Source organism: Equus przewalskii, chromosome 6 (assembly GCF_037783145.1).
Source record: "Equus przewalskii isolate Varuska chromosome 6, EquPr2, whole genome shotgun sequence".
NCBI classification, from domain to species: Eukaryota; Metazoa; Chordata; class Mammalia; order Perissodactyla; family Equidae; genus Equus; species Equus przewalskii.
Genome location: NC_091836.1, coordinates 43,140,907 through 43,164,646, shown reverse-complemented (window position 1 = coordinate 43,164,646; position 23,740 = coordinate 43,140,907). Strand labels below are relative to the sequence as shown.

At 44.0% G+C, this 23,740-nt stretch overlaps 1 protein-coding gene and 1 long non-coding RNA gene across 19 annotated transcripts in view; one reads left to right on the top strand and one right to left on the bottom strand.

Moving 5' to 3' along the window:
• The window catches only part of LOC103565182 (beta-galactosidase-1-like protein 3), a 74,793-nt gene extending 63,523 nt beyond the window's left edge, over positions 1-11,270 (bottom strand). For 3 of the 18 annotated variants that reach the window (XM_070623515.1, XM_070623519.1, XM_070623521.1), the window contains exons 1-6: positions 11,008-11,253; positions 10,114-10,245; positions 9,735-9,950; positions 4,107-4,175; positions 3,385-3,480; positions 1,999-2,107 (exon numbers count right to left, since the gene is read on the bottom strand). In XM_070623515.1, the coding sequence (XP_070479616.1) occupies positions 1,999-2,107; positions 3,385-3,480; positions 4,107-4,175; positions 9,735-9,950; positions 10,114-10,245; positions 11,008-11,177 (792 nt within the window). In that variant the 5' untranslated portion in view covers positions 11,178-11,253. Of the gene's footprint in view, positions 1-1,998; positions 2,108-3,384; positions 3,481-4,106; positions 4,176-9,734; positions 9,951-10,113; positions 10,246-11,007 lie in introns of all 18 variants that reach the window. The other 15 variants (XR_011541000.1, XR_011541002.1, XM_070623520.1 and 12 more) reach the window with 13 other exon arrangements.
• Positions 11,271-12,985: 1,715 nt separating this feature from the next.
• LOC139083903 (uncharacterized) lies at positions 12,986-21,966 on the top strand. The gene is made up of 3 exons (XR_011541008.1): positions 12,986-13,502; positions 15,150-16,749; positions 18,435-21,966. It is a non-coding gene; the product is annotated as an uncharacterized lncRNA (long non-coding RNA).
• The last annotated feature ends 1,774 nt before the right edge of the window (positions 21,967-23,740 follow it).

The window sequence follows — 23,740 nt, the reverse complement described above, 5'->3', positions numbered from 1 at the left end:
CACGCTGGACTGCAAGCTCCCAGCGGCAGGGACATGTCTGTCCTTCTCATCATTGGAAGCTTGGCTCCTACACAGCGCCTGGTACATAGTAGGTGCTCAATAATTACTTGTTGAATGAACACAAGTATTCTGAACTGATGAATTGAGAAAAGTTGTTTGTATTATTGAATAGTATCTTCTCCCCAACTTGAAGGGTGAGATTTCCAAAAACTCCATCATAGGAGGACTCATAGTTGCCTTATGAAATCAACAGGATTAGAAGAGTAAAGCTCCCAAGTAAAACGGTAAATACACCCTAAAAGTCATTTAAATATAACAATTTAACCAATGAAGATAACCAAGCAAATATAAAGACCTTAAAATACCGACAATTTAGTAATAATGAGCCCTATACATTTCATTTTCACTTATAATTCCTTGCTTCTTAAAATTTCCTAGGATTTCCCACCTCATGATTTCAACGGGATGTTTATAAATTGACTTTGCTTGCTGCATCTATGCAAATGCTCCTGTGCCTCAGCTTCCATCCAAACTTTCAAAGTCTTTTTAGTTTTAAGGCTCAGAGATTTTTACTCCCGCCATTGAGTCCCATCTGGAGGGCAGAAATCCAGCCACAAACCTATGGCCTCAGACCTTCCTACAAAAAAATGTACCTCGATTGCGCCTAACAGACCCGGAGCTCAGTCCTAAAGACGAGGTGTCCTTCCCCTCAGTGCTGCCCGCCTCCCCGACAGCGCGCTGCAGAACTGCCAACCTTTCACTTTCCTCCCTAATTTCCCAGTCCCCTCTTTATAGTTCTCCTAATGAAAGTAACTTAACAATTCAGAATCCATAATTAGTTATAAAGGGCTGAATCTGTATCATATTCTCCCCTAAAAGAAGAGTCTAAGATAATACGCTATTAGTCTACTATCTAATAATTCTGGGTTTTGTCGTATCTCAAACTATATCAAGAGATATGTTCTGATATATTTTTATTTAAATAATAGCCATGTGTCTCCTCTTGTTTGAAGACAGTCACATTTTACAAAGCAAACACAACAATCAAACAATTATCGCCTTGTTGACTTCAGGGAATACTGTTCTTTCTTTGTTACATACTGTTCTGTGTGCCGCAGGTTGACATCGTGAAAACAAAGGCATTTCTTATCAAGTGCATAAGGTCAGAGTATTCCATGAAGAAATTAAAATGCATGGCACCTGTGCTCTTTGCATTTATGAAATTAGAATAAACTGGAATGTAAGCAATCGCAAATATACCCTCACAGTTACAAAATGACATATGAACCAAGTTATTCATTATAGCATAAACTTGAAAAATCAAATGTCAGTGACAAGGGCACTAGTAAAATGAACTATGATGTATTGATATCATGGAATACTATGCAGCAATTAAAAAGAATGGCAGCTTTCAAAAATGTTTTTTCAAGTGACAAAAGAAAAATGTCCAGTGGGAACTGCATATTTTTATACAAAAAGTATACATGTACACACAGATACACATGTGTAAGCATGTGCATAAGTAATTAGCTTCGATATGTGTAGGAAATCTCTGGAAAGACACATCAAAATCCTATAAAATGAGCTGTCTCCTGAAAAGGCAGCCGACTGGCTCTGGAACAGGGTGGAAGGGAGATGAGCTCGTTTCACCATAAACTCTCTGTACTCTTTTGAACTTTTGCACCACACATTCATACTAACTGTTCAAAACAACAAAGATAATTTAAGCATAGAAATAAGCAGTATAAAGGCCAACGGGTTTAGTGAACTTCAAGTACATTCAGAATGATGATGACAAACACAAACCAATACTCTTTGTCAGTCCCTGTCTTCCTAAGCTCTGGAGTAAAGACTGTACTTAAGACAAGGGTCGAGAATTTAAGAATGTCAGCTTCAGCTCTCAGAGAGACTGGGCATGGCCTATTCCATAAACAAGTCAGTACAAACTATTTTCCTAAAGCAAATATAAGAAAGAGGGAAAAGGTCATTTGGCCTTACCTGGAGATGAACCACTCTGGAAATCAGATGATCAAAATACTTATCAACTGCTTCAACAAAGCCCTTGTCAGTCGTTCTCAGGTTCACCTGGGGATCTTGCAGTAACCGGCTGGGAGTGAAAGCAGACAAGCTCAGTGTTTGAGGTGGGAAGTCAGGGGTGAGGGGGAGCAAGAGGCTGGGGCTGATCACGGCAGCCAGCCCTTCTCAGGACTCCCTTCGGCACAGTCCTACATCCTTTGATTTCACATCCATGATCCTGGAGCCTCAGGTCCTGAAAGGAAGTTACCACGTGAGCTTCTTGGGACGGTTCTCACAGACTTGTGAGATTTAGAGGGAAAGATACCCCTTTGTCAATGTGACACTCTGCGACTGAGGAGGTGCTTTCAGCTCCATCAAGCCTTGGACACCTTGTCTTACAAGAGGTGTTATAACCTGTCATTGAATACCCTTCTCCATTCTTTTTCAGCTTATTAAAACATTTTTTGTGAGCACAGCATATGTACCTTAAGCACAGGGTTACGTTTCCTCTAAGACCTAAGACATCAAGCACAGAGTAGGAGCTTACAAACCAAGAAGCACACCCAAGTATGATACTCATAAGGTGCTGGCTGAGGCCTCCAGCTAAACTGCACAGTGAATCCTGCTTCTCTCAAACACCCACTGCCCTCCAAGTCAGGCTGTTTCTGCTCCTGAGCTGGGGTGGGAGAACAAGCTCATCTTGGAGAAAAGCAGAGCCTTTACCGGCCCCGCGGGAGCGAAGGTGCTCAGCTGGAGGCAGAGCGTGGCTATCGGGGAGTCCTTTCACCTTGCAGAGGTACTAGAAGAGCGTTCTTGGATTCTCACCCTGAACTGTAGTTGTCTGGACTGAGGGCCAGCATCACAGACAAGAGAAGAAGGCAAAGAAAAATGACAGGGGAGGGAAGGGAGCTGAGGGCACTCACACAGTGGAGAACTCGGTCTTCCGTTAACAAAATAAGAGAAAAACCAGAAGTCAGAAAAAGGAGAACAAGCCCAGAAGTTGTCAGAACCCTCCCTTCCACTCTCTAAGGTTCCCTTCCTGTTCCTCCCACTTCAGGAGGACAGAGGGGGACCCCGCCCTGCTGTGGGGCAAGAAGGGTATGACTATCCTGACGTGTCCCCCTGAACTCCCCCACACGCACTCTTGGCCACAAGCCCAAAGCACCAGGATCAAAGTCTCCAGTCCTTCATCCGTAAAATGGGGACTAAGATAGTCCCTATCCCTCACTACAGCAGTGCCTGAGACAATGTGTATAGAACACACAACATGGTGTGAAACACAGCACACAGGCTCACTACTAGGAGACTGAACTTTACTCTTAGTAAAGCAAACTACTACAACTGCAATGCTGGACTCAGCCGGCTCACCTGGGCAAGCCCCCGAGGTCAATCTCGCTGCAGATGTAGGGACCTGGACGCAGAATCACCCACAGCCCGATCTCCGCAGCAGTCAGGACAAAGGCCCTAGGGAGGTCAACGTCAGCAGCTCTCACGGCCTCAGACGCAGGCTGAGGAGGAGCCCAGCACACATCACAGCCCACGGTGGCGCAACTGCCCACCTCTCCCTCGCTTGCCTTCCTCTCCAAGTGGGGAGACGGGTGAGGGAAGAGAGGCCGCAGCCCCGGCCCCAGCAGAGCAGGATTCCCAGCCAGCTCCCAGCCTAGGACATCTGCACAGCCCCAGTGGGGACATGAGGAGGAGGGCATCACACAGGGTGCAGGGGAGGCCACCAGGGAACCTGACCCCAACGGCCTTGCTACCCTAAGGGGGCAACCCCTTCCCCAGTCCTGGGGGCTGGGCCACACTGCACAGCGGGGCTGACACCTGGGATTAGGCACCTCTGGGAGGCAGTGAGAGGTCTGGCTCGGAAGAAGCAGGCCGAGACCCCTGGGGGTAACAGGTTCACAGCTGCAGAGTGTCTAGGTGCTGGCTGCAGAGCCTTTCCCACTGTCCTGAGAACAAGGCCCAAGAGCCCAGTCTCTCTGGCTCTCAAGCAGAGCCAGATGCCCCCATGGCTCCTAACCAACCCAAGGAGCCACTTCTCTGCCTCCCACCCCGGGCCAGGTCACAGAAGCAGCAACAGCACGTACTCCAGGTCCAGGTTCCCAGAGAAGTCAAATCTGCCTCTTTCTGGCTCATGGAGGTTCCATGGAACATAGCTGTAATAGGGAAGAGGGAAGTACAATAAGCATCTTCTTATTTCTTTCCTCTAAATTCCTAGGTCAATCCCAAACCCATGTCAAAACTTGGGATAGCTCTATTTTGGAATAAGCTGAAGTTTCCAATGGCAATTAACCCTTTATTACATGAGCAATGATTATTTTCAATAATTCCTTTCTCTATTACCCAACTGTAGTCCAAGCTGCCATTAATCCTACTCTAGATTCTTTGGGTTTACAGATATATCATTCTACTCACCACTCCATTCTTTGTAAAACCTATTAAAAAATATAAAGAAAAGGGAAAAATACCCACAAATGTCTACACATGTTGAAGAAATTATTGCTAAGAATTGATCAAAATAAGAATAGAGGAGGAGTTTCTATGAGGATAATAGAGACACAGCAAAGGAAGGTGCCACCTTCAGGTCTTACCAAGAAGGACCCCACCAGGGACCTCCCCGACAGGGCTGAGTATGTAGGGCCAAAGGGACATGCGTAAAATGTTTATTAGGTGCTATTGTTATTAGGTGACTATCCTTCTTGCATGTCAACAACAAGGTTTTTGCGTGACGTGCCCCTAATCTCATATTTCTCATAAGCCCTATAGTTCTTATTACACAGTTTTGCACAGTGTGGAGATTTTTAAGAATGCGTATGTAGCATTATGGCAGAACTGACTGTATTTCAAGATCTTTTGTTGCAAGGAGAAATGAAAAGTTGGTTTGCTAAAAACTTTAAACATGCATGGTAAAGTTTATACTTCCACACTGAGAGAATAGAATGAAAACATTTTGCTAAATGATGCTTATGCTTACAAGTGACTTACTTTAAAGAAAATTGCTGAAAAAAGTTGAAAACACAATGGAAAAAGATATAGATGAGGCAAAATTATTTTAGCAATCTTAAATAGTAGGCAAAATGAATTTTAAGGCAAAAAAATACTCTCACAGATATTAAGAGAGACATTAATAATAAAAGGAATGATCCATCAAGACAATATAATAATCATGGCCTTCTATGCTCTTAATAACACAGCTTCAAGTAAAAGAGAAGTTTACTGAATCAGAGAAGAAATGGATAAATCCACAGTCATAGTGAGAAGATTTAAAATACTCCGCTAAGAAACAAAGATAATAACAGCAAAAAATTGTAAGGAAATAGATTTGAACACCAAATTAAAAGGCTGGATCTAATAAATACATAGAGAACTCAGGAGCCAACAGATGGAGCATATACATTCTTAAAAACCACGTGGAACACTTGTAAAATACAAAATAAACCTCAACAAATTCCAAAAATCTACACCACATAGTCTGTTATCCCAAGATAAATGCAATTTAAATTAGAAAATTACACTTTTTTTTTTTAAAGATTGGCACCTGGGCTAACAACTGTTGCCAATTTGTTTGTTTGTTTGTTTTTCTGCTTTATCTGCCCCAAACCCCCCTGTACATAGTTGTATATCTTAGTTGCAGGTTCTTCTAGTCGTGGGATGTGGGTCGCCGCCTCAACGTGGCCTGACGAGTGGTGCCATGTCCGCGCCCAGGATCCGAACCCTGGGCCGCTGCAGCGGAATGTGCAAACTTAACCACTCGGCCATGGAGCCGGCCCTGAAAATTACACTTTTAAAATAGTAAAAAGTAAAATAAAAAATAACTATAACAGAAAGCAGATACCCAAATAGTGAAATATTTGAAACGAAATGACTTTCAAAGTACTATATAGCAAAATTTATGGGCTATATAACCAAAGCAATACTTAGAGATACACTCATGTTCCTGAATAAATATAGTAGAAAACATAAAATCCTGGAAAGAAAATGAGCTAAATATTCAACTCAGGAGACAAGAAGAGAAGGAGGGGAGGAGGAAAAGGTACAAAATCGAATAAAGTGGAAGAAAGGAAATTATACACAACTAAGAAATCGTGAAATAGAAAACAAAGACATAGAGAAGATTAATAAAGCGACAAGCTGGTTCTTCAAAAAGAGTAAAACTTAGACAAAATTGAGTACAAAAAGGTCCAAATACACAATATGATATATAACTTCCAAGAAAGAGAGGAGAATTTTTTAAAGTCTCAGTCAATCCAAAAGAAGAAAGGAAATGAAAAATAAGAAAAACTACAGAATAAAAATAGGACATACTCTAGAAGCAACAGAAAATGTGAGTTAAACAACAATCATTCAAGAAAGTTATGTTGTCCCCAACATCTGCACCTCACAACCAGAAAAGACAGTAGTCACTGAGTTTTACAGGTGAATTTTAAGAAATGTTCAGGGTAAAGATAACTCTTTTGCAAAATATTTACAGTGAATAGACAAAGAGGACGTAGTCACTTGATGATACGAATGAGCTGGGCCCCCTCTCCCTGGTCTAACAGGTGAATCTAACAAGCAAGCTGCATAGGCTTAAAGTCAGTCCAGAAACCAGCGCCGTGCTGTGAGGCAGCCGCGCAGCCTCGTAAGCCCGTGTCTAAATGGCCTTGCAGCGTCCCCTCTCATGACTGAAGATGCCAGCAGGATGGATAAGCAACAGGAGGAGACAGTGGGGCCCTCACACTCACCTTTCCAGGCTGCATTTCTTAGAGATTGAGGGGAAAAGCAATGGCCCTGCTCCTTGCCTCCCTCACACGTAGATAACACCAACATTACAAGCCTTGTTTGATGTATAACCAGAAAGTTCCTGCTACCCTTGCAGTAGATGACTGTTAGATGTTAGCCTTCTCCTGCCCTGCTCAAAGGTATGTAAACTGCTTCAGACCTGCGGCCTCGGAGCAGTTCCTCAGAACACTGCTGGGCCGTTTCCCTGGACTCAAGTTCCTCACTTTGATTATCGAATAAACTCCTTCCTTTCACCTTTGCCCAGACTCTTTATTTCAGTTGACAATGAGTTTACTATAAGATTGATATCAAAACTGGACAAGACACTAACAGAAATAAAATTTTAAATCAATTTCAGTTATAATCATAAATATACTTATCTGAAATAAAACACTAGCAAATCAAGTCTAGCAACCTGTGTGTGTGTGTGCACATGAGTGTGCACGTGTGCACTTCTCATAACGGGACGGCATTTATCTCAGGGCTGTGGGTTGTGGAATGTGAGAAAAATGTCAATGCAATTCACTGCTTTAACAGAAGAGTGTAGGAAAACCACATACTCCCTTCAATAGATGTAGAAAAGGCTCTCCGTAAAACTTAACAATTGTTTATGATTAAACTCTTTGCACATTAGATAAGACAATGATCCATTGCTGCCTGTCAGCTTCAAATCCACCCGTGAGTCTCAGCTCTGCAGCGATGCACCCACCGGGCCCTTGGGGCGCCTTCTCCTTCACAGCGAGTACGACGCTTGGCTTTGCCGCCAGGGGGCGGTGGAGGGCCATCCAGGAGGGAAGGGCTCCCCTTCTGATTCACTGCGCATTACCCCCCGGCCGCTGTATGGCTGGTCAGGGTGCAGGCATGTGAGGACATCCAGTGGTTCTCTCTTTTTTTAAAAGTCAATATACTTTAAGTATAATCCATAACAAGCAATGTAGAATTCACCCAGAAAGGAAAGGGAACTTAAATATTTTGGGATTACATATTCAAGATAGTTACAGATGTAAAAGGTTACATTACACGCCCCATAGAATTTTGCTGACATTCTTCCACTCCTGCTTAACTATACTGTAAGCTTGAGCTTCTCAGGACTGCCTTTACTGTCTCCTGACATTAACTAATAAAATCCCACAGCTTGACCTGAAAACAACAGACCTTTCTAATCGCTGGTAACAAACATCTCATCAAGAAACAGAAAAATATATTCTGAACTCTGAAATGATAAAATGCCGTGCAAAGGGCACTTGGACTTCACAATAAGACTCTACAACAAGGGTTGCAAAGTGCCGTGAACGTAATTCTCAGTCTGTAAGCAAAGTTCTCAAGCACGAAAGGCACTGAGCTGTTTAGCAGCTAGACCCTGGAGCCTGACTGGATTCAAGCACAGCGCTGCTGCCACCAACTGTGTGACTCTGGGAAACGGCCCTCGGCTCCCTTCACTTGAGTTTTCTCACCTACAAAAGACAGTGACAACACTCCTCACCACACAAGATTGCTGTAGGGACAAAGTGAATTAAAATTTCCAGGTTTGGACCATGCCTGGCCGTGTGTAATACCACATACCTTTTCACTGAATAACTAAAATTGGTTCTCTTCCTTTACCGTGGAGGACATACTGAAATCAGCATTGCTGTGCTCTGGCACCAGCACGATTGTTCTATGAAGGCTGGGCTTCCCCACCTTTCCTCTCACCTCCAGCAAGACGGCTCCCATGAAGTTAACCACACCCCCTTTTACAATCCACTTCTACAGTGTAGCCTTCCACAGAATTTTTTCTTTGGGCTCACCCTTCAACCCAACCCTTAATTGACTCCCAGTTTTTTGAGTTTTAAGACTTTTCTGGAAGTAGGTCTGTTATGAAAGGAACTCCACTGTTGATAATTCAAATATGGTTTTTGCTTTGCGCCCAGTTTTTAAGTGCTGAGTCTGTGAACAGGCAGGAGCCTTGGCTCCGTGTGTGCCTCGGGTAGCATCCTCGGTCACAACTGCATGGTCAGGCCTGGAGAGGATGCTGGGAGGAGACGCTTACCCTGACCACACTCATGAAGCCTGCTGTACTCTGTCTCTTCACCCACAGGCAGGGTGGGCATCATACCAGCCATCTCACAGCACGTCGGTGAGGACTAAGTGACTTTGTGAACATGCTTAGAAAATGCCTGGCCATCAGCACACCCCAGATACATGTTACCTTTTGTCCCTATACACGTAATCATGTTAGATATCATGCTAAATTTATCATGTTAAATTTATATTTAAATTCTTCTGATTCACTAAACTGGGTTTGTATTTCTTTTTGCCACCATAATTGAGTATATACATGCCAGGCATTGTGATAGGCATTTTTCACATAAATAAGATAAAGGTCTTATCTCATTTAATCATCAACACAACCTTATGAAGCAATTACTGTTCTGCCCATTTACACCAGGGCCCTGAGACGCGGTGGCTGGAGGCAGAGCTGGGCCTGAAGACCCCCTTAATCATCGAGCTGCTGTAATCATTCCCTTTATACCACTAAACCTCACGTTAGTGATTCTGGTATTTCCCGACTTGCTCATTTTTTGACACTGCTACTATGCATCTACGCGTTCATCTCCATTTACACAAATAAGAATTATTTTAAAGACACCACGTATTTATGTGCAAGCATACTTTAAGCATCGTCAGTAAACTGGGTGCTCTGAGGGACCCAATGACTCTCCCTTGAGAGAGACTCCTGAGGAGATCACTCACTCCTTTTACATTTCCCCCATTGACCTTTGTCCAAGGCTTCGACCACAGCACACTGAGTCTGAGATGCAAGTGGCACTTAAGCGTAATGGGCGCATGTTGGAATGACTGTTCACAGGGCAACCCTCAGGCCAGGCTCCCAAACCAGAGGCTCTGAGCCGGGAGGCAGGTGTTAGGAGCCCCATAGGTATCAAGGCCACATAGGGCGAGGGGCCAGCACTCACGTGGTGACAGTGTTGAAGCCACAGGCCTTCAGCTTCAGGAGGCGGTCCCTCCAGTACTCCCTGGGCACGCGGAAATAGTGGATGGAGCCCCCGAAGATCAGGAACTTGTGACCCTCCAGTGTGAAGTACGGATTACTCCCAACTCTGCTTTCAGTCTGCAGTCCCATGGATCGGTTCCTCAGCTCCAGAGGGGTCAGATGAGACCAAATAAACCTGCTGAGATAGCGAGAGACTGAGAGAGAGAAACGGAAAGAGGAGCGACTGTTGAAGCCTTAGCAGAAGAAGAAGTTCTTGTTAGCAGGACATGCTTTGTGCATGCTTCTGATGTTATTTTCTCCAAGAAAGGAGAGAAAGCTCCCCTCTCCCCACTCAGGCAAACCTGTACTGGGATAGCTGAGGCTGCGCTTTTCCAGATAAGAGATTCTTTTTATGTTTCACTCGAGGAGAAAAACCTGATAAGATACATGGTAGGAAAAAGATGCACAGGATTCTTTTCCAGAAGAGACACGGGCTGAAAAGAGAAAGAAATGACAATGACAAGGGGAAAGCATCGGCCTTCTCAAGCTACAAGGGCTGGAAAGCTGCTCTAGAGGCAGACTGGAGCAAGGGGTCCGGCGGGCTCCTCACCGGCAGCGCCCCTAGGCTGGCCTAACGGCCAGGAAGGCCCCTGCACACCCAGGGCGGCCCCACAGTCCACCTCAGTCAGGGCAGAAAGCTGCCGATAGACTTTCAGCCCCAGGAGCCTGCAGCCAGCAGCAGGACAGGGCTGGGCCCCAGGGCAGGGGGTCCTGGGAAAGGATAGAGGAGGGGTAAGGGGCTCAGTGAGAGACGGGAGCGCTTCATCCACCAAGTTCAGGAAGGACAGTGCCTGGGACCTGGAGCCCTTTGTCAGCGTCCACACTGATTTTCTTCCATCTGGAAAATGGATAGATCCTCAGCAGGGCGCGGTAACCCAGGTACGGGCAGAAGAAAGAGCGGAGGAGAGAAGGCTTGAAAGGCGAGTTGATAAGGAGAGTCTTGGGCAGGTTTGAGGGCCCAGAAAGGCATCCCAACCTAAAGGGGCCCTTGCCCTCCCGTAACGTCCCCAGGGGCCAGCGCAATAAGTGCCTGCGCCTGACTGGCTGACTGACAGACGCGGAGGGAGGTCTAGGAGGCTCCCCGGGAAGAGCGCTTCGTGACGGAGAACCTGGGATGGGGCGAGAGGGACGCCCCCGCCTGCAAGGGCGGGATGGGCTGCGGCCTGGCGCGGCCCCGGGACAGCGGGGAGGCTCACCTGGAGCGCGGCCGGGAAGCCATCCCCACGGGCTGCAGGAGCGGAGGTCGGGCGCTGCTCCCGCCGCCTCTCGGCAGCCTGGGGACGCAGCCGGGGCCTGCCGGGCAGCGCCAAGGAGAAGGTCTCGGGCTCTGGGCTGCAAGAGGGACTGAGCCGGGCCTGCGACACATGGTGTCCGCCCACCTATCTGCTCAGATGACCTTCAGCTGGGGGGAGTAAGGCGGTCGAGTCTTGGGTTATCACCCTGACCTTGATTTTCCTAAACTGCGTATCACCAGCCAATTGGGACAGAAAGGCAGAAAGGCGGAGCAGAGGGGGAGGCAAGGAGGAGGACAATTCAATCTACCCGAGAGCTGGGAAGTTTTGATTCCACGGGTTCAACCACTTTAACGAGTGGCCCTTTGGTACCAGACGGCGCTTCTGGACTAATAGATGTGGTGTACACGCAGGAAAATAGTTTCAGTACGATGAGTAAGTGCTAAAATAAAGGCTCCACAGGGTGTGACGACGACGCACAGGCGACCCTGGAGGAGGAGTTTTCTCAAACTGAGTTGGTAAATGAGTGTGAACTATCAGAGCGAAGGAAAGTGGGAATGCTGTTCCTATCAGTGGGAATAGCTTAAAAGTAATGACTTAATGTGTGTAAGAAACTAGCTTGGAATTCTTTGTTCTTTGCTTATAAAGTAGCAGGAGACGGGGCTGGAGACATCAGATTGGGAGGAGGCAGGGCAGGGAGGGCTGTGGATGCCACGTCCAGCAGCTAAGTCTCTTTCCAGAGATTTCAAGCAGGAACTACATCAGCAAAGGGTTGTATGGAGATTACTTGGCCACAGGCTGGAGGCTGGATGGGAACAGACAAGTCATCCCAATAGACCCGGTCCCCCGGGGACGAGGGCTCTTGTGTTTCTCTTGGTGGTAACAGTAAGCAGGAAGAGGGAGTGGATTTAAGAAAATGTTGTGAAGTAAAGTTGGTAGCTCTTGGTAATTGGTTGGATGTGGCAGGTGATACAGAGAAAGGAGTCTGGGATGACGACCATGTTTCAGGCTTAAGTGACTTGGGTAGATGGGGGTGACCTTTACTGAGATCAGAAACACGGGAAATGATAGAGGTTTGAATAGAGACAAGAGTGTTGAACCCAGTTTTGGCCATGCTGGATTTGAAGTCCCTGTGATGAAAAGAGAAATCTTCTGATCTCTTCTCTTTGAGCATTTTTAGGTTTATAATAAAATTAAGAGGAAGGTGCAGAGATTTCTCATATAACCCCTGCACATGCACATGCACAGCCTCCCCTCTGTGAACATCACTCACTAGAATGGTACATTTGTTACCAGGGATGAACCTGCATTGACACCTCATAATCACCAAAGTCCATAGTTTACACAGCGTTCACTCTTGGTGCTGTAAATTCCATGGATGTGGACAAATGTATGATGCTATATATCCACCATTATAATATCGTACGGAGTGTTTTCACTGCCCCAAAATCCCCTGGGATAGTACCCATTCACCTCTTCCAAACCCATCCCCCTGGCAACCACTGATCTTTTCATTGCCTCCATAGTTTTGTCTTTTCCGGAATGTCATACAGTTGGAACCATATAATATGTCGCCTGCTCAGATTGGCTTCTCTCACTTAGTCATATGCCTTAAGTTCCTCCCTGTCTTTTCATGGCTTGATAGCTCATTTCTTTTTGGTGACGAATAATCCATTGTCTGCATATACTAGTTTATTTCTCCATTCATCTACTAAAGGACATCTTGGTTGCTTCTAAGTTTTGGCAATTTTTGTGTGGAAATAAGCTTTTGACTCGTGTGGGTGTAAGTGAGCTGGCCCCAGCCCCTCCTCTGTTTGACTACCCGCTGCTATGCACGTACTTTAAAACATTCATATGCTCGTCTGATTTGTGGCCTCCTCCTACGTATGTACTCCCTGATACCTTGATAAATTAAAACTTTGTTCTATGAGTTTCTCTCCAGGAGCAAGCTGACCACAGGCGGGAAACACACCTACAAGGTACCCATCCCAGCTGACAGAAGAATGGCGCATGAGTCCTGGAGCCCGTCGTGCCTGGAGACCAACATTCCTGGATCGCCTCCTCACTGCCCATCTTCTCTATATGACTGCCTCAAGATTCTGTAATCCTGGAAGATGGATTTTTGAGACATTAGTCCCCTATCTTCCAATTAACTGGCTAATCTAATTAAACTTCCTTTCTCAATCTCTAACTCTTTGTGATTAATTGGCTCAGATCACAGTGAGCAGAGCAAGCCCATTGCTCAGTATCTAGTTGCTGCAACCCAGATGGGACCACAGCCTCTGCCCATGGCCAGTCGACTTGGAGGAGGCTGTTTGGGGATTCTTTCCTGCAGCTGCCGCTTTTCCGCCTGGGGAACTCCCCTTGTGGTTTCCTCATTTGGCGACTGCCTCCAATGCTTCAGTGATCGGGAAACGAAGGACTGGATCGTGAGCTGAGGAGCTTGCATCTGCAGCTAGGTGAGTCATCTGGGGTGTACCTCCTGGGTACCATATTCCTTTTCCCTTCTCTGGGTGCCTTGATCAGGCCAACGCCCGTCTGGTTTAGGCACCGTTGTTTAGGGATAGAGGAAGTACAGACTGCCTAGTATATCATACGGAAGACTAGTCTCTGGTTTTTCTGTGGTGCGCACACCAGTATGGTCTGTTCTCCTGAGTGTGTGTGTTGTTCCACCAGTCTGTTTGCCAGTTTTTCTCTCTGTCAGAATCTCACAACATACTTCCAGTGCTTGTTACATCATCTGTGGGGACTCGAAGTTTGTGACCTTTTCTGTCAAGTGTCAAGCTAGAATTGTACACTTCAGTGCGGGCACCACTGTTTGTGTGCTAACCCCTAGGAGGAAGGCGTGAGAGCGTGGCCTGACCACCTTTCCCACGCTTAGTCTGTCTAGTCTGGCATGATCTTTGCTGTCATTGTGTAAAAGTCAGGTTTAGGCTTAAAGTAAGCTGGATTTGGACTTCCCGCGAAATAGAAGATCTAAACATCTTTGTGCCAGGCGCCTGACCGCCTATTCCAGTGTTGGGAAATTAGATGTTTACCCCGCCTGAAGCCAGTACCTCTTGTCTCCTTGGCTGATTTAGCAAGAACTGTGTGCCCAGACGGATGGGATTTGGCTAAGTCCTGTAGTGATACGGACGCCTCGACTCAACCCCTGCACCCTGCTCCGGGTCTGTAAACTGTCAGACACAAACGACCACCAGGAGAGCTACCCTGTCCATTCCAAGAAAAAAAAAAAAGAGTCCAGCCAGGGTGCATGCTGGCCAATTGGGCTGATTTCAGTTGTGAGCCCATGACAAAGAAAAGGATGATCTTTTACTGTAATGTAGCCTGGCCCCACTGAACCCTGGGCTCAGGAGAAAAGCGGCCCCAATAGGTCACCCAATTATGATACCATCTGGCAGCTAGAACTGTCCTGAAAGAAGGAAAAAAAAGAAAGATAAAATCTCCTAGGGGCTGACCCTGTGGCCGAGTGGTTATGTTCACATGCTCCGCTTTGGTGGCCCAGGATTTCATGGGTTCGGATCCTGGGCGCAGACGTGGCACCACTCATCAGGCATGCTGAGGCAGTGAACCACATAGCACAACCAGAGGCACTCACAACTAGAATATACAACTATGTACCAGGGGGCTTTGGGGAGAAGAAGAAGGAAAAAAAAAAGATTGACAACAGATATTAGGTCAGGTGCCAATCTTTAAAAAAAAAACAAAACTCCTAATGTTCAAGCCTGTATGCTGTTATATCTAGATCAATGGACCAAGGAGTCCCCTGGCTCCTCCGCCTCCTCTCCCTTTTCCAGGTCCACTGCTCACCCAACAGAAAATGCCTGAGGGATTGCTGGGTCTAAGAGAAGGATTCTCTCCTTCTCGAACCTGGCAAGGGACACAGTTTGGTCAGGGGGCCTTCCCGGAACAGGGCAATTTCCACTGTGACAATATCGCATAGACATAAATGGACACAGGCGACTGGCCAGCTTCATTTGGATTCACTCTCCTTTCTCTACCTTGGATCTTTTAATTAGAAAGATTTTATATGCTTGAATGCTCTGTTCTCCTCCTGGGATGAAACTTTCTGTGTAAACTGAATGCTCAAGTGACTTTTACTCTAGGCCAGCCAGAGGTGCAAGTGCTGCTGGTTCCAGATGGCCCCCCTAGGTGTTCAAATACCACCACCAAACCCACTGCCACTGGAGATCTTCAAGGAGGTGAGACCGGACGTGTGAGCAGATGGGAAGCCTGGGAAAACACAGAATGTCCAGCCAATACATAGACCCTTGAAAACCCAAAAGATAAAGCCTAGCCTGAAACAATATCTGCTAAAACAGGAGGCTCAGAAGGGCATTCAGCCAGTGCTGCAGAAATTCCTGAAGGCAGGATTAATCAGACCTTGCCAGTCGCTATACAAAACTCCTATTCTCCCAGTCAAGAAACCTAATTCAGAGGAATATCGGTTTGTTCAGGACCTTTGTGCCATAAATGAGGTGGTTCAGGACCTGCATCCTGTGGTGCCCAGCCCTTACACCTTGCTAACCAATGTTCCAGGTGAATACGGCTGATTTTCAGTTTTGGCCTTAAATGATGCATTCTTCTGCATACCACTCACAGAAGAATGGCAATCACTTTTTGCCTTTGAATGGCATGACGCAAATACTCAGGCCACACAACAATATTGTTGGACCTTGCTCCCTCAGGGCTTTAAAGACTCCCCTATGCTATTTGGGGAGGCCCTAGCTAAAGACCTGAGCCACCTGAGCAATTACGAGAAGGATTGCTGTTACAGTGTGTGGATGACTTGCTGATAGCGAGCCCCACTTATGAGCAGTGCCTGGCCAACACAATAAAGACCTTGAATCCTTTGGCTGAATGTGGGTATAAGATCTCACAAAAGAAAGCACAGATATGCAAACAAAAAGTTACATACTTAGGGTTTACCTTATCAAAAGGCCAAAGGGAACTGCTGCCAGACTGAGAGAAAGCTAGTGTGTCTGAGCCCTCCCACCGCTTGGCCACAGCTACAAGGATTCTTGGGCAGGGCTGGTTTCTGTCGGATCTGAATTCCTAGCTATGGCCTCAGAGTAAAGCCCTTCTATGAGGCTCTAAACGGGCTAGACCAGGAGCCACGAGAATGGACAAAGGAATGTCAGGAGGCCTTTGATACCATCAAGACAAACAATTTCAGCCCCAGCCTTGGGACTTCCTAACTTGGACAAGCCCTTCAACCTATATGCATGTGAAAGGCAGGGAATAAGCTTGGGGGTTTTAACTCAAAAACTGGGCATGACTCCCCAGCCAATGGCTTATTTTTCCAAGCAATTGGATGAGACCAGTAAAGACTGGCCCCACAGCCTCAGGGCAGTGGCTGCTACTTGTGACATCCTGCAGGAAGCTGAAAAATTCACCCTGGGCCAACCCACCATGGTATGTGTGCCACATCAAGTACTCACATTATTAGAACAAAAAGGAGGACACTGGCTCACTGCAGGAAGGATGGGCAAATGCCAAGCCATCCTTTTGGACAATCCAAATGTACAGATGCAAGTATCCTAAACCCAGCCACCTTACTCCCTAACAAGACATCAGAAGCCTTAGGACACAACTGCCTGCAAGTTATCGAGACAGTGTATTCTAGCTGCCTGATTTCTTGGACTGTTTGCTGGAGGAAACAAGACTTGCAAGTCTTCACAGATGGCAGCAGCTTCATGGGTCAAGGTAAGAGACGCATGGGGTACATGGTCATAACTTTACAAGAGACTTTAGAGGCCAAAGCCGTAGCCCCAGGGACATTGGCTCAAAAGGTGGAGATCGTCACCCTCACTTGGGCTCTACATCCAGGTCAAGGGAAAAGAGTAAATATGTACACAGATTCCTGTTATGCCTTTGCTGTAGTTCATGCTCATGGGGCAATCTGGAAAGAAAGGGGATTCTTAACAGCAGGAAAAAACAGAAATCAGACATGGCCCTAAAACCTTAAAACTGCTTGGTGTTATTAATGGACCTGCTTAGGTAGCTATCATGCACTGCCCTGGCCACCAGAGGGAAAATCTAATGGGTCCAGAAGTACATCATAGGCCCCACCTACAAAGGACTATACAACAGGTGACTAAAAATTGCATAATCTGTGCAAAACACAGCCCCAAGACTGCTTCCAGTCCCCCACATCTGGGCACCCAACATAAAGGAAATTGGCCTACTGAAGACTAGCAATAGACTTTACCCAGACGCCCTGGGCAACTGGGAACTCTAGGTTTCTATTAGTGTTTGTGGACACCTCTGGGCGGGTAGAAGCCTTTCCCACTCAGACTGAGAAAGCATCAAAACTCACTCGCATGTTGCTAAAAAAATCATCCCTGGGTTTGGTCTGCCTAATACCTTTCAGGGTGATAATGGACCAGCCTTTATCTCCCAAATAACCCAGCAGGTGTCCAAAAGCTTAGGCATCCGATGGCTACTATGCTCAGCTTGCAGACCTCAATCAACTGGAAAGACAGAGAAAATGAATCTCTCAAAATCTGTCAGGAAACACAACTAACTTGGGGTAAGGCACTGCCCCTTGCCCTGCTACGGGTTAGAGTAGCTGCCCAAAGTGGACTCAAATTGAGTCTTTTCAAAATTCTATATGGGAGACCCTTTCAGGCATCTACCCCCAGGACTGAATCTCTGGACGTTTTAAGGAATGTCATGATTGCTTATTATGTTAAATCATTAAGCTCTGTACTAACTTCTGTCCTTGAGTCTGCTCCTCATAGGTCTGCATATCCATCTGATGTCCCTCTACACACCTTCCGACCTGGTGATCATGTTTTGCTAAAAACTTGGAAAGATCAGGGACCCAAAAACCAGTTGTCACTCAAATGGACGGGCCCCTTTGAGAGTCTTCTCACCATTCATTCATCCGTAAAGCTTGTAGGTGTGAAACCCTGCATACATCACTCCTGGATCAGGCAGCCCCCAAATCACAGAAAAGTATCCCACATGTATCGATGGGAATGTGGGTGGTGGAACCCCTTGGAGAACTAAAATATGTCCTTAAAAAAACCCTTTGATCTAATCTATCTAACCCGTCTTCTAATTCAAAAGGAAAGTAACTCTTTTCCGTGCGATAGTCCCCCTACAACGCCCTGATTCAGCAGGAAGCAGCTAGAGGAATTACAATGCCCTATCTCCCCCTTGACCATAAGATTATGGGTTACTACTGACGGGGGAAATTGTAGGTGAGCAAAAGTGAGGCCATCTTGTTTTGCTAAATGTCCCCAACCCCTTCTCTGTGTGACTACTCACTGCTCTGCACATACTTTAAAAAATTCACATGTTCTCCTGATTTATGGCCTCCGCTTACGCATGCACTCCCTAATACCTTGATAAATTAAAACTTTATTCTATGACTTTCTCTCCAGGAACAGGCTGACCGCAGGCAGGAAACACACCTACAAGGTATCCATCCCAGCTGACAGAAGAATGGAACAATGTGATGCCGGGAGCCCGTCATGCCTGGAGACCAACATCCCCGGATCCCCTCCTCACTGCCCATTTTCCCTATATGACTGCCTCAAGATTCTGTAATCCTTGAAGATAGGTTTTTGAGGCATTAGTCACCCACCTTCCGACTAGCCAGCTAATCTAACTACACTTCCTTTCTCCATCCCTTACTCATTGTGATTAGTTGGCTCAGATGACAGTGAGCAGAGAGAGCCCATTGCTCAGTACCATGGGTAAACACCAAGAAGCTTGATTGCTGGGTCATATGGTCAGAGTATGTTTAGTTTTGTAAGAAACCTCCAAACTGTCTTCCAAAATGGCTGCATCATTTTTCACTCCTACCAGCAATGTACGAGAATTCTTACTCTTATTCTTCTTCAAGCTCAACCTGCTTGCCAGCATTTGGTATTGTGCACGTTCTGGATTTTCTCCATTCTAATAGATATGTAGTAGTTTCTCACTAATGTCTTAACCTGCGTTTTCCTGATGACATATGATATGGAGCATCTTTTTGTTTATCATGGTTACTTTTATCATTCCTATTATTATTATTTTCACATCTTTCAGATCTTTCATATTTAATAGTTTTTAAAATTATTTTATCTGGGCTGGCCCAGTGGCACAGTGGTTAAGTGTGCATGTTCTGCTTCGGCGGCCAGGGGTTTGCCCGTTTGGATCCCAGGTGCGGATCTGGCACTGCTTGGCAAGCCATGCTGTGGGAGGCGTCCCACATATAAAGTAAAGGAAGATGGGCAAGGATGTTAGCCAGTTTTCCTCAGCAAAAAAGAGTAGGATTGGCAGCAGTTAGCTCAGGGCAAATCTTCCTCAAAAAAAAAAATAAAATAAAATAAAATTATTTTATTGAGGTCCTATTGGTTTATAACATTGTATAAATTTCAGGTGTACATTATTACATATCAGTTCTTGTATAGACTGCATTTTGTTCACCCCCAATAATCTAGTTTTTATCTATCACCGTACATATGTGCGCCTTTACCCCTTTCGCTCTTCCTACACCCCCTTCCCCTCTGGTAACCAGTAATCTGTTCTCTTTGTTCATGCGTTTATCTTCCACATATGAGTGAAATCACACGGTGTTTGTCATTCTCTGTCTCGCATATTTCGCTTAATGTAATACCCTCAAGGTCCATCCATGTTGTGGCAAATGGCATGATTTTGTCTTTTTTTGTGGCTGAGTACTATCCCATTGTGCATATATATATAACATTTTTGTGTGTGTGAAGAAGATTGGCCCTGAGCTAATGTCCATTGCCAATCCCCCTCTTTTTGCTTGAGGAAAATTGTCACTGAGCTAACATCTATGCCAATCTTCCTCTATTTTATGTGGAACACTGCCACAGCATGGCTTGATGAGTGGTGCTAGGTCCACGCCTGGGATCCGAACACACAAACACGAACCCAATCACTATGGCATCAGGCCAGCCCCTATATATACCACACCTTCTTTTTCCAATCATCAGTTAATGCGCACTTGGGTTGCTTTCACGTCTTGGCTATTGTGAATAATGCTGCAATGAGCATAGAGGTGCATGACTCTCTTTGTATTGCTGATTTCAAGTTCTTTGCATAAATTCCCAGTAACGGGATAACTGGGTCATATAATATTTCTATTTTTAATTTTTTAAGAATTCTTCATACTGTTTTCCATAGTGGCTGCATCAATTTTCATTCCCACCAGCAATATATAAGGGTTCCCTTTTCTCCACATCATCTCCAACATTTGCTATTTCTTGTCTAGTTAATTATAGCAATTCTGATAAGTATAAAGTGCTACCTCATTGTAGTTTTGATTTGCATTTCCCTAATAATTAGCGATTCTGAACATCTTTTCATATGCCTCTTGGCCATCTGTATATCTTCTTTGGAAAAATGTCTATTCATATTCTCTGCTCATTTTTTGATCAGACTATTTGTTTTTTTGTTGTTTTGAGTAGTATGAATTCTTTATATATTTTGGAAATTAACCCCTTGTTGGAGATATGATTTGCAAATATTTTCTCCCAGTTGGGTTCTTTTTTGTTTTCTTTATGGTTTCCTTTGCCTTGCAGAAGCTTCATAGTCTGATGTAGTCTCATTTGTTTATTTTTTCTTTTATTTCCCTTGCCTGAGTAGACATGATATTCAAAAAGATGCTGCTAAGACCAATGTCAAAAAGTGTACTGCCTATATTTTCTTCCAGGAGTTTTATGGTTTCAGGTCTTACATTCAAGTCTTTAATCCATTTGGAGTTAATTTTTGTGTAGAGTGCAAGATAGTGGTCTACTTTCATTCTTTGGCATGTGGCTGTCCAGTTTTCCCAACGCCAGTTATTGAAGGGATTTTCCTTTCTCCATTGTATGTTCTTGGCTCCTTTGTCAAAGATTAGCTGTCCATTGATGTGTGGTTTTACATCTGGACTTTCAATTCTGTTCCACTGATCTTTGTATTGTTTTTCTGCCAGTACCATGCTGTTTTGATTACTAAAGCTTTGTAGTATATTTTGAAGTCAGGGATTGTGATGCCTCCAGCTTTGTTCTTTTTTCTCAGGACTGCTTTGGCTATGCAAGGTCTTTTGTTGTGCCATGTAAATTTTAGGATTCCTTGTTCTATTTCCGTGCAGAATGTCATTGGGATTCTGATTGGGATTGCATTGAATCTGTAGATTGCCTTAGGTAATATGGACAGTTTGACTATGGTTATTCTTCCAATCCATCAGCCTAGAATATCTTTCCATTTCTTTATATATTTTTTGATTTCTTTCAATAATGTCATGTAGTTTTCAGTGTATAAGTCTTTCACCTTCTTGGTTAAATTTATTCCTAGATATTTTATTTTTTTTGTTGTGATTTTAAATGGGGTTGTATTCTTGATTTCACTTTCTGCTAGTTTGTTGTTAGTGCATAGAAATATAACTGAGTTTTGTATGTTGATTTTGTATCTGCAACTTTACTGTATTTGTTGATTATTTCTAATAGATTTTTGGTGGATTCTTCGGGGTTTTCTATATATAAAATTATGTCATCCACAAATAGTGAGAGTTTCACTTCTTCCTTTCAAAATTGGATTCCTTTTATTTCTTTTTCTTTCCTAACAGCTCTGGCTAAAACTTCTAGTACTGTGTTGAATAAGAGTGGTGAGAATGGGCATCCTTGTCTTGTTCCTGTTCTCAGAGGAATGGCTTTCAGTTTTTCGCCATTGAGTATGATGTTGGCCGTGGGTTTGTCTTATATGGCCTTTATTATGTTGAAGTACTTTCCTTCTATACCCATTTATTGAGGGTTTTTATCATAAATGGATGCTGGATCTTGACAAATGTTTTCTCTGTACCTATTGAGATGATAATGTGAGTTTTATTCTTCATTTTGTCAATGTGGTTTATGACATTGATTGATTTGTGAATGTTGAACCATGCCTGCATCCCTGAAATAAATTCCCCTTGATTGTCATGTATGATCCTTTCAATCTATTATTGTATTTGATTTGCTAATATTTTGTTGAGGATTTTTGCATCTATGTTCATCAGCGATATAGGCCTGTAATTTTCTTTTTTTGTGTTGTCCTCATCTGGTTTTGGTATCAGAGTAATGTTGGCCTCATAGAATGAGTTAGGAAGCTTCCTCTCCTCTTCAAGCTTCTGGAAGAATTTGAGGATAGGAATTAAGTCTTCTTTGAATGTTTGGTAGAATTCATTGGGGAAGCCATCTGGTCTTGGACTTTTGGTTTTTGGGAGATTTTTGGTAACTATCAATCTCTTTACTTGTGATTGGTCTATTCAGATTCTCTATTTCCTCTTGATTCAGTTTTGGGAGGTTGTATGATTCTAAGAATTTATCCATTTCTCTAGGATCCAGTCTGTTGGTGAGTAGCTTTTCACGGTATTCTCTTATACTCTTTTATATTTCTGTGGTATCCATTGTAATTTCTCCTCTTTCATTTATGATTTTATTTGAGCCTTCTCTCTTTTTTAGTTAGTGAGCCTGGCTAAGGGCTTGTCGATTTTGTTTATCTTCTCCAAGAACCAGCTCTTAGTTTCATTGAACTTTCCTTTTTATTTAGTTTCTATTTCATTTATTTCTGCTCTGATTTTTATTATTTCCTTCTTTCTACTGACTTTGGGCTTTGTTTGTTCTTCTTTTTCTAGTTCTTGTAGGTGTAGTTTAAGATTACTTATTTGATATTTTTCTTGTTTCTTGAGGTAGGCCTGTATTGCTATAAATTTCCCTCTTACTACCACTTTTGCTACATCCCATAAGAATTTGTATATTGTGTTTTCATTTGTCTCCAGGTAATTTTTGATTTCTCCTTTGATTTCTTCATTGATCCAATGATTGATCAGTAGCACATTGTTTAGTCTCCAAATATTTGTGATTTTCCCACCTTTTTTCTTGTAGTTGATTTCTAGTATCATAGTGTTGTGGTTTGAAAGGATGTTTGATATGATTTCAACCTTCTTAAATTTATTGAGATTTACTTTGTTTTCCAACATACAGTCTATCTTTGAGAATGTTCCCTGTGTACTTGAGAAGAATGTGTATTCTGCTATTTTGGCTTGCAGTGTTCTATATATATCTATTAAGTCCATCTGGTCTAGTGTTTCATTTAAGGCCACTGTATCTTTGTTTACTTTCTGTCTGGATGGTCCATCCATTGTGTTGGTGTCAATTTCTCCCTTTAGTTCTGTTAATAATTGCTTAATATACTTTGGCGTTCCTGTGTTAGGTTCATATATGTTAATAAGTGTATGTCTTCTTGGTGGAATGTCTCTTTTCTCATTATATAGTGCCCATCTTTATCTCTCCTTATCTTTTTTATCTTGAATTATGCTTTGTCTGATAAGTATGGCTACATTCACTTTCTTTTGCTTGCCATTTGCTTGGAGTATCATTTTCCATCCCTTCACTCTGAGCCTATATTTGCCTTTAGAGCTGAGATGTATTTCCTGGAAGAAGCATATCATTGGGTCTTATTTTTTAATCCATCCAGCCACTCTGTGTCTTTTGGAGAATTAGATACATTTACATTTGCAGTGATCATTGATTTATAAGGGCTTAATACTGCCATTTTATCTTTTGTTTTCTGGGTGTTCTATATTTCCATTATTTCATTTTCCTTGTATTTCTGTCTGCCATTTCCATTTGGTGGTTTTCTCTGATGGTTTCTTCAGTTATCTCTTTATTTATGATTTGTGACTCTGCTCTGATTTTTTATTTTGTGGTTACCATGA